We start from the raw sequence: 9,984 nt of genomic DNA on the forward strand, positions 1-9,984 counted from the left end.
GGGAATGCTGAACCACCACCAGACACACAATCCTCCCCAGGCCCCCTCAGTATCCCTGAACCACCCCACTTGCACCAACACCCTGAGCAGAGCCCCCAACATCCCTGCAGGACCCTCCCACAGCTCCCAGGGCTCTGAGCCATGGTCACTGGGGGTCAGCCCCTCCCAAGTCAGGGCCTGTGGGTGCTGCCCTGTGGCCCTCCCTTCTCTGGGGCCCTTCCCACCTCTCTTGGTGACCCTTGTCCCCCCATTGTCACCCACCCACACGGTGCCACCACTGCCAGGCCACAATGACACCCACGAGCAGGAGCAGGAACAAAAGGGCCCCACCGACCCCTGCGGCCACTGCAAGAAACAGAGGGGGACACATCAGGGTCACCCATGACCCCAGGGGTCCTGCACTCCCTGATGACCCTGTGGGACCCCACCTGTGTCCCTGTGTGTCCCTGTGTCCTGTGGTGTCACGTCCAGGGCACCGGGGGTGATGGTGGCATTGGCCACGGGCACTGCGGGGACAGAGACAGGGCTGAGGGCACAGGGAGGGGCTGGCAGCCGGTGTGGGGGGACAGGGATGGGGGACTGGTGTGATGGGGGATGTCAGGGATGGGGTCATAACACAGAAGGGTGTGGGCACAAGGGGAGTAATAGAAGGAGCAAGGAAATTTTTGTTGGGGACTTGGAGATGCCCAAACAGGGGACCCGAGGTGTCTGTGGGGGCTCCCTGTGCCCATCCCGCACTCCCTGTGCACCATGACATGGAGCCAGGTGCTGCTTTTCCCCACAACCCCCCCTCAGGGTGCAGCTGGCAGCTGTAATTCCCCGAGTGGGAGACCCCCAGGGCGGGCACCAGCAGCTGTGGGGACCCCTGCGGGTCTCCCACCATCTTCCTGTCCCGGTAGAACACGTGCAGGAGGGGGGCTCGGGGCTGCAGGGGGCTGGGGGTGCTGAGGCAGCTGAGAGTCAGGGGGGACCCCTGGGTGGGCTCGGGGGGACCCTGCAGCACTGGCACCAAGAAGAGCACAGGGAAGGAGAGGGGAGCAGGAATTTTGTCCCCGAGTCCCTGGGGAGGGGCTGTGGGGGTGTCGGGGTGGGGACTTTGTGGTGCTCACCGTGCACTGTCACTGTCACTGGTGGTGACTCCCTCCACCCCCAGGGTCCCACCTTGCCCCTGCAGCTGTAGTGGCCACTGTGGCTCAGCTGCAGAGGGGACAGGGACAGCTCAGTGACATTGGGGAACACCCCCAGTTCCTTCCCCTCGTGGTAGAAGGACACCGAGGTGACCGTGCTCTTCCAATAGCTCCGGCAGCGCAGTGTCACCGTGTCCCCCTCCAGCAGCGCCCGCGCCGGCACCTGCAGCACCAGATCATCTGGGGGACAGAGGGGATTCATCACATCACAGGGATGTCAAGGGTCCCCCTGACATCGGGACCCTCACTGAGTCACACCCAGTGCACCAGAGGTCATCAATTCCACAAACAGGGTCCTCTCGCTCTGGGATGCTCTGGGACGTCCCCAGAGCAGGGGATGGGCTCTGGTCACACAGGAGGTGACCCATGGAGCGGAGCCCACCCAGGGCCCTTGGTGTCCCCGTGGGTGCCAGGCTGGGGACAGCCAAACCCCCCTCACCTTCTGAGACAATCACAGGAGGGCTGAGCCCAGTGCCAGGTCTGTCACACTGGTAGGTGCCTTTCATGGTGACACTGAGGCGTTCAGGTCCCTGCTGCTCCCAGTGCTGCCCGTCCTTGTACCAGGTGGTGGCACTGGAAGTCCCCAAGCCCTGGCAGGTCAGTGTCACCCGGTCCCACAGCACCGCCGGCCTCCATGGGGGCTCCACCAGGAGCTGGGTGGTCTGGGCACCTGTGGGTGACAGGGGACACCAGCCTGCCAGGGCCACTGTGGGGCTGGGGACAGTGGGGTGGGGCCATGGCATCCCCTGAGGACTCACCAGCGAGGCCGAGGGTCTGGGCTGGAAGGGAGAAGGGACAGGGCTGGGTGGGGGTGGCACTGTGGGGACAGAGGCACGAGGGCAGGGGCGGTGGGTGCGTCCCTGAAAAAAGTCTCAGTGGGGGCATTGGTGTGGCACAGCGGTCTTGAGGGCAGGGACACAGCAGCGAACCCCTGCTCAGGCATGGGGACCCTGTGCTGGCACAGGTCACCCCTGCCAGCCCTATAGCCACATTCCCATGACCCTGTGCCCATGGTCCCATTCCGGTGGCACCTGTCCCCAAGGCTCAAGCACATGGTGCTTGTCCCCTTGTTCCTGTCCCTGCATCCCTGTGTCCCTCTTCCCCTGTCTCTGTCCCCACAGCTGCCCAAGCCCCAAGTTTTCTTCTGTGTCAACCTTGTCCCCACAACTCCATCCTCCTGTCCCTGTCCCCACATCCCAGCTGCCCTTTGTGTGTCCCGTGTTCCTGTCCCCATGGCCACCCCACAACTCTGGTCACACTGGGCTCCATACCCTGCTGGCCTTGAGGAAGCCAGGGGACGCCGCAGCCCCCCTGTGCCCCCTCCCCTCCCCATCCCCAGGGTGTCAGGCCCAAGCCCGGGGCACTCACCCCACAGGAGCAGCGCCACCTTCCCGGCCATCCCGGTGTCCCCAGCCATGTGCACTGGCTGTCACTCGCTGCTGTGGCCACCGCTCCCCTGGCTGGCGGCTCTTCGGATGAAGGGGAAGGAAGCGAGGTCACGTCCGTCCCCATGAGTAGGTGGCCCTTGGTGGGGGCAGGGTGGCCACAAGCTGGGGACGGGCTGTGGCAGGCTTGGGACAGCCTGGGGACATGGTGGGGGATGCTGTTGCCAGGAGTGGGGGGCTCAGGGGATGTGGGGAACCAAGGATGGGTGTCCAGCAGAATGGGGGTCCAGGGGAATTGGGGTCTCCATGCCTGGGGGCATTCAGGGATGGGGGTGCTGTGGGAACATGGTCCCCAGTGATTTGGGGTCATGGTGTGTGGGTGCCAGGGCTGGGGGTGCAGGGGGGAAAAAGGGGACCCTCGGGAATAGGGGTTCTGGGGAAGAAGCAGCCCATGGGATGGGATCAAGGCAATGGTGGTGCTGGGCAATGTCAGTCCTGGGATGGGGGTCCCCAGGGAGGAGAGACCAAGGCAATGGGGGTCCCATGGTTGGGTTCCCAGGGGAATGGGGGTGCAAGGGATGGGCAGTGGCTGGGTGGGCACGGGGGTCACAGCTCCTTCCTGGGGTGCCTCAGATTTTGGGGTGACTCAGATCCCAGCACAGTCCCCACCCTGGGGCACCCCATGGCTCTCCTGGGAGGTTCTGTGTCTCTGCCCCACTCACCCCTGGGCTTTTTCCTGTCTCCCCGCATTTCCTGGCTGAACCATCCCAGGGAACAGCTGGGAGAATCCCAGGAAGGGAAAAAAGGGGTTGGGGGGTGCAGGCAGTGGTTTCAGGGCTGTGGGGGATGGGGCTTCCTGTCTGTGACCCCCCAACTCTTTCTCTTTCCTGCAGTGGTTTGTGCTGAGGCAAGGACATGAATTCTGTTCAGGGGGCACATCCAGAGGGGTCCAGCCTTTAGGGAAAAGGGCAGCTCTGCTGTGCTGACACCCGGCTCTTGTCCCAGCCTCTTGTCCCTGGGAGCTCCTCCTCGTTCTGGGGGTGCCACATCCTTGGGGATTCCTTTCCCAGAGGTGACACATCCTGGGGTCCTCTGTCCTGGGTGGGCCTTGAGCATTCCTGCTGTCCCCAGTGGGGCCCTGTGACCTCTGGGGTGCCCAAACTTAAGGAGGCATCTTTTATGACCTTGCCCTGATGATGGTAAATCCCAGGATCAAGCTGGTTGAATTCCCTGATGCCCAATTGCTTGGGACAATTTTGGGGTCATATTTTGGTCTCAGATTTTGAGATGACTCAGAGCCCAGCACAGACCCCACCCTGGGGCACCCCAGGCTTGTCCTGGGAGGCTCTGGGTCTCTGCCCCACAAATCCCTGGGCTTTTTCCTGTCACCCAAATTTCCTGTCTTAGCAATCTCAGGAAACACTTGATGCCCAATTGACTGTGACAAAATTATACATCCATAGAAAAAAGGCATAAATCTTTTCCTATACCATTATTTTCCCAATAAAAAACAAACTCCTCAAAAATCAAACTGACAAGGTATAAAATGCTCTGGTTTATAGAATCCTTTTAAACATTGCTTTCCCAACAAGAGGAAATCAAAACACAATAAAAACACAAATAAGTGGACAGAAAAACCACAATAAAACCACAAACAAATCACAGTGAAATGAGACTTTTTGGTTCCCTTTAGCAGCCCCCTGCTGCATCCCACAGGAGCATTTGCTTGTGGATAACACAGAGAGTGGAATCTCCCTGAGTGTCCAACAGCTCCATGGGATTGTTCCCTGCCTGCTGGGCAGCAACCCAGCCCCTAAGGAAGCCTTTTCTTGGGCCATATTAAGGAACTCGTCCCATTTTTCTCATTCCCACCCTGAAACTTGTTTGACTTCCCATGGAGGAAGGGGAGAAGCTCTGTCCATGCTTGGGACAGTGCACAGGAATCTGTGGAAATGCCCCTGTGTGCCTCAGGGTCTGATTCCCTGGTAAATCCACTCCAGCCTGCCCTGAATTCCCCTGTCTGGGCACTCCCTGCTCCTGCTGTGACACCCCTGTTCCCCAGCCCCTCGTGTGCAGCCCCTGCTCAATATTTCCACACTTTTCCCTCTCTTCAGGTGTGCACATCCAGAACGCAAACATTCTTTCCATGAAGTTCCAAAGGGCAGGAGGTTTTGTTCAAGAAGGAGGGCGCAGGTCAGCTTGTTGAGAAAATCGGTGTGGGATTTGCAGCAGTACTGGGGCTCTCTCAGTCCCTTGTTGAGAGGGACAAAATGATCAATTGCTGCATTTCCAGACTGGTTCCCCCACAGCTGAACCTGCAGGGGCAGTTTCCAGCCAGCCCTGCTCTGAAAACCATCAAAGGCCCTCCCAGAGCCACTGCTTGGGCTCCCTTTGGGTTTGTGCTTCTTGCAGGGCTGAGCAAATCACAGGCAGGGCCTTTTTCCACCCACAGAATTCTCACCTCTGCAGCAGCTCTAAAGCTGCCAGAATCAAAGCCAAGGGGGCAGGGGGGACCCTCAGGTGCTGGCTGCCACCTGGGGCTGGGCAGAGCAGGGCTGGGCAATGGCCATCCCTGTGCAGTGGGGCTGGGCCATGGCTGGGCCCCAGCCTTGCATTGACAGGGGTCCCCAGGATGTGCCACCCCTGGGACAGGCACCCGGCCAGGAATGTGCAGGGACATTTCTGGAACTGCCACACCTGGGACAGGACCCCCCATGCCAGGATGTGTCACTCCCTGGGACAGGATCCCCCCAGGACAGGAGCCTCTGGATGTGCCCCCCCAGGACAGAACCACCCCCCCTTTCCCATCTGACTCTCAGCACAAACGGCCTCTTCCTTCTTGTCCAGGAAAAAGAAAGTGAAAGTGTTGAGGGCGCACAGCCCAACACCTCCATCCCCCCCCAGCCTCCCCACCCTTCCCTGCACCTCCTTCTCCCCATTTTCCCCCTCCCCTGGGTCCCCCCAACCCCTTCCCATCTCAGCTGCTTCCCAGGATTGCTGAGCCAGGAACCGGGGGTGAGGGGACATGGCAAAAAGTAAGGAGAATAAGGAAAAAAGAGAAATAAAGAGAGGAAAAAGTCAGGGGCAGGGGAGGGCACAGAGGCTGAGCTACCCAGGACCCCCATGCAATGTCTGGCCAGGAAATGAGCACCCCAGGGGTGATTTTGCAGGGCCCTGGGTCACTCCAAAATCTGAGGCATCCAGGCAAGGAGCTGTGACCCCCAGGCCCCCCCAGCCACCGCCCATCCCTGGCACCCCCATTCCCCTGGGACCCCAACCTAGGGACCCAATTTCCTTCTGTCCCCCCTTCCCTGAGACCCCCATCCCTGGACTGCACTTCCCCAGGATCTCCAACCCCAAGGAACCGCATCCCAGTAATTCCAGTCCCTGGGACACCCCTTCCCTTGGGGACCTTGATTTCCCCAGGGCCCCCATTCTCACAGGGACCCCCTTTCCCCTGGCACCCCCATGCCATGGCTCCCATCCCATGATCACAAATCCCTGGAGGCCACGTTGTTCTGGGACCCTCATTCCCAAGTCTGAGTCCACCCAACCCTTGGGACCCCCATTTCCCTGGGACCCCATCCCTGGGCACCCCATTCCCCTGGACACCCATCCCTGGCTCCCTACACAGCCTTAGACCCCAGATTCTGGCAACACCATGTCCCCACCTTGTCCCACCATCCCCCCCATGTCCCACAGCGTCCCCACCCTGCCCCCACCAAGGGCCACCTACACATGGGGACGGACGTGACCTCGCTTCCTTCCCCTTCATCCCAAGAGCCGCCAGCCAGGGGAGCGGTGGCCACAGCAGCGAGTGACAGCCAGTGCACATGGCTGGGGACACCGGGATGGCCGGGAAGGTGGCGCTGCTCCTGTGGGGTGAGTGCCCCGGGCACGGGCCTGACACCCCGGGGATAGGGAGGGGAGGGGGCACAGGGGGGCTGCGGGGTCCCCTGAGGTCCCCAATGCCAGCAGAGCCAGAGCAGGGCATGGAGCCCAGTGTGACCAGTGGTTTGGGGTGGCTTTAGGGACAGCAACAGGGGAACTGGGATGTGGGGACAGGAACAGGGGGGTAGAGACGTGGGAACAAGGATGTGGCAGAAGGAGCCTTGGGGCTTGGGTGGCTGTGGGGACAGGGACAGGGGAACAGGGATGCAGGGACAGGGACAAGAGCCATGTTGCATGGGGATGGGCCGGGAGAACAGGTGCCATTGGAATGGGATGACGGGCACAGGGCCATGGATTTATGGCTGTGGGGACAGGTGCTGTAGGGCTGGTGGAGGTGACGTGTGCAAACATGGGGTGTCCACAGTGTCCCCATGACCCCCACCCAGCCCTGTCCCTTCTCCCTGCCAGCCCAGACCCTCGGCCTCGCTGGGGAGTCCTCAGGGGATGCCATGGCCCCACCCCACTGTCCCCAGCTCCACGCTGGCCCTGGCAGGCTGGTGTCCCCTGTCACCCACAGGTGCCCAGACCACCCAGCTCCTGGTGGAGCCCCCCTGGAGGCCGGCGGTGCTGTGGGACCGGGTGACACTGACCTGCCAGGGCTCGGGGACCGCCGGTGCCACCACCTGGTACAAGGATGGGCAGCACTGGGGGCAGGATGGACCTGAACACCTCACGGTCACCAAGAGTGGCACCTACACGTGTGACAGACCTCGCATCAGTCTCAGTCCCCCTGTGACTGTCTCAGACATTGAGAGGGGTTTGGGTGTCCCCAGCCTGGCACCCAGGGGACCCCCAGGGCTCTCAGTGGGCTCCACTCCATGGTTCACCTCCTGGTGTGACCAGAGCCTGTGCCCTGCTCTGGGGACATCCCAGAGTATCCTAGTGTCGGGGAAACCATGAGGGAATTGGGGACCCCTGGTGCATTGGGTGTAACCCAGATGGGGTCCCGGTGCCATTGGGTGTGACAGGACCCCTCTGTCCCCCAGGCCCGCTGGTGCTGCAGGTGCCGGCACAGGCGCTGCTGGAGGGGCCACGGTGACACTGAGCTGCCAGGGCTGGTGGAACTGCACGGTCACCTCGGTGTCCTTCTACCGTGAGGAGAAGGGTCCGGGGGGGCTCCATGATGGCACCGAGCTGTCCCTGTCCCCTCTGCAGCTGCACCTCAGCAGTCACTACAGCTGCAGGGTCTGGTGAAATCCTGGTGGTCAGGGAGGTCATGAAATTCAGCACCGGTGACAGTGACAGTGCACGGTGAGCACCCCACAGCTGCCACCCTGACACCCCCACAACCCCTCCCCAGGGATTCAGGCTCACAAATCCCCCTCCCCTCTCTTTCCCAGAGCCTGGGCGGGCTCCATGATGGCACGGGGAAGGGTACGGGGAGCCCCCACAGCCTCCTCAGCTCTCCCAGGCCTTCAGGGGATGCCCAGTCCTTCCAGACACCTGCCCTGTGGCCCCAACCTTTCCCAGATCCTACCCTCGCTCCCCTGCTCCCTTCTCATGTCCCTCTCAGGGTTCCCCACCCCTAGAGGGCTACCCCCATCCTACCCCTACACATTTTCTGTGTTCTGCCATCCCTGCCCCGGGTCCCTCCCCAGGTGCCCCCATTCCTGACTTGTGTCTCCCCATCCCTCTCTGAGTCCCCTCACCCCTCCCAGCATCCCTCTCACCCCTCTCTGAGGTCACCACACATTCCCCAGGTCACATCATTCCCTCCCTGGCTCCCCATACCCACCCTGGTGTCATCCGCCCGCCTCTCCAGGTGTCCCTTGGGGTTCCTTTCCAAGCCCCACCAATCTCTGCGCCCCCTCTCCCTCGCTGGGGTCTCCCTGCCCCTCCCCTACCACCCCCCCGGGTCCCTCACTTTCCCTTGCTATCCTCCCCTCCTGCAGGGGTCCTGCCCTCCGGGGTGTCCCTGTCAATGCAGCCCCCCGGGGGACAGGTGGCACTCGGGGACAGCCTGGTGCTGAGCCGCACAGTGACCATAGGGACAGGTCCCCTGTCCTTCTCCTGGCACCGGGAGGGCTCGGGGGCACCGCTGGGCACCGGCCCCTGCCTGGAGCTGTGTCACACTGGGGACAATGACAGCGGCCAGGACCGGTGCCGGGTCAGCGACGGGGACAGCGTGGCCGAGAGTGACCCCATGAATGTCACTGTCCTGGGTGAGCAGGACCCTCGGGCTGGGGATGAGCCCACCCATGGCACTCCCATCCCACTTCACAGCGTGCCAGCCCCGTCTTTGTCGCCACAGTGCCCGTGGCCAATGCCACCATCAGTCCCGGTACCCTGTCACACCAGGTGCTTGCAGGTGACAACGTGACCCTGCACTGCTCAGTGCAGGTGGGCTCAGCCCCTGTCACCTTCACCTGGCTGCACAACAGGCTGGAGGTGCCCCAGGGTCCCCTCCTGGAGCTTGGAGACATCAATGTGGGACATTTGGGCACCTACCAGTGCATGGCCACCAACCAGCTGGGACAGGACGGGCACCGCGTGTTCCGGGCACTCAGCCCTGAGCTGGCCCTGGAGGTGACACCATGGGGACACTGCAACAAAGGTGGGGTCCCACAGGGTCACCAGGGAGTGCAGGACCCCTGGGGTCATGGGTGACCCTGATGTGTCCCCTCTGTTTCTTGCAGTGGCCACAGGGGTCAGTGGGGCTCTTTTGTTCCTGCTCCTGCTCGTCGGTGTCATTGTGGCCTGGCAGTGGTGGCACCGTGTGGGTGGGTGATAATGGGGCCACAGGTGTCCCAGGGAGCTGTAGAGGCACCCAGTGTTGGACAATGATTGGGCAGCACCCACAGCCCCAAAACTGTGGCATTGTCTGGGGGTCCTTTAGGGTTTGGGGAGGTGCTGGAGGGTCCTGCAGGGATGCTGGGGGTTCTCTCAGAGGCCCTTGGGGCAGTTAGGAGGTCTCTGTCCCTGCTGGGCTTTGGGTTCTTGAGGCTGAGTTGGCTGGGGACACTGGGGCGGTTTCTGAATTCTGGGAGGCTTCAGGGATGCTTGAGGGTTCTGTTGTAAATTGAGGGTCCCGTGGGGGGTCAGGAATCCTGGGAGGGTTCATGACCCTGTGATCCCAGAGTCTTGTCTCCCGTCTTTCCTCTGCAGCTGCCAGGAAGAACCAGGTAAGGTTGGTGAAGGGCTCCCAACATGAGTCCCCTTTTACCCCCGCCCCACAGCTCTCCATTCCCTCTCCCACATCCCCTTTATTGCCTCAGGGGCCCCCTGGATCCCCCGGCCCCCCCAGAGGAGGGGGAGGTGCTGTACACCCACGTCGTGGTCACCAAGAGGGCAGGGGGTGAGTACGGGGGGGACACACGCAGAGGGACACGTCACCCACCAGTGTCACCCCACCCAGATCCCACAGCCCGTGTCTCTCGCAGCGTCCCCCTGTGCCACCACCCTCCAGCATCCCCAGGTGACCAACGCGGAGCTGCGGGGACCCCAGGGGCGACCGCGGGAAC

At 62.1% G+C, this 9,984-nt stretch overlaps 1 protein-coding gene and 1 long non-coding RNA gene across 2 annotated transcripts; both read right to left on the reverse strand.

Moving 5' to 3' along the window:
- Nucleotides 1–253: 253 nt before the first annotated feature.
- Nucleotides 254–1,731, reverse strand: LOC143696207 (low affinity immunoglobulin gamma Fc region receptor III-like). Its single transcript, XM_077191907.1, has 4 exons — nt 1,627–1,731; nt 1,110–1,367; nt 429–506; nt 254–345 (listed from the first exon to the last, which is right to left on the reverse strand). The coding sequence occupies exons 1-4, from the start codon at nt 1,691–1,693 to the stop codon at nt 254–256; spliced, it is 495 nt and encodes a 164-aa protein (XP_077048022.1). The 5' UTR covers nt 1,694–1,731.
- Nucleotides 1,732–1,798: 67 nt separating this feature from the next.
- Nucleotides 1,799–2,635, reverse strand: LOC143696251 (uncharacterized). The gene is made up of 3 exons (XR_013185679.1): nt 2,556–2,635; nt 1,946–1,966; nt 1,799–1,857 (listed from the first exon to the last, which is right to left on the reverse strand). It is a non-coding gene; the product is annotated as an uncharacterized LOC143696251 (long non-coding RNA).
- Between the last annotated feature and the right edge of the window lie 7,349 nt (nt 2,636–9,984).

Source organism: Agelaius phoeniceus, chromosome 31, assembly GCF_051311805.1.
Source record: "Agelaius phoeniceus isolate bAgePho1 chromosome 31, bAgePho1.hap1, whole genome shotgun sequence".
Lineage (NCBI taxonomy): Eukaryota > Metazoa > Chordata > Aves > Passeriformes > Icteridae > Agelaius > Agelaius phoeniceus.

Coding starts and splice junctions, on each gene's coding strand:
- LOC143696207 (XM_077191907.1), bottom strand. CDS start 1,693: ATGAAAGGCACCTACCAGTGTGACAGACCTGGCACTGGGCTCAGCCCT. Junction 1,368..1,626: donor TCCTGTGATTGTCTCAGAAG/GTGAGGGGGGTT, acceptor TCTGTCCCCCAG/ATGATCTGGTGCTGCAGGTG. Junction 507..1,109: donor AGTGACAGTGACAGTGCACG/GTGAGCACCACA, acceptor CTGTCCCCGCAG/TGCCCGTGGCCAATGCCACC.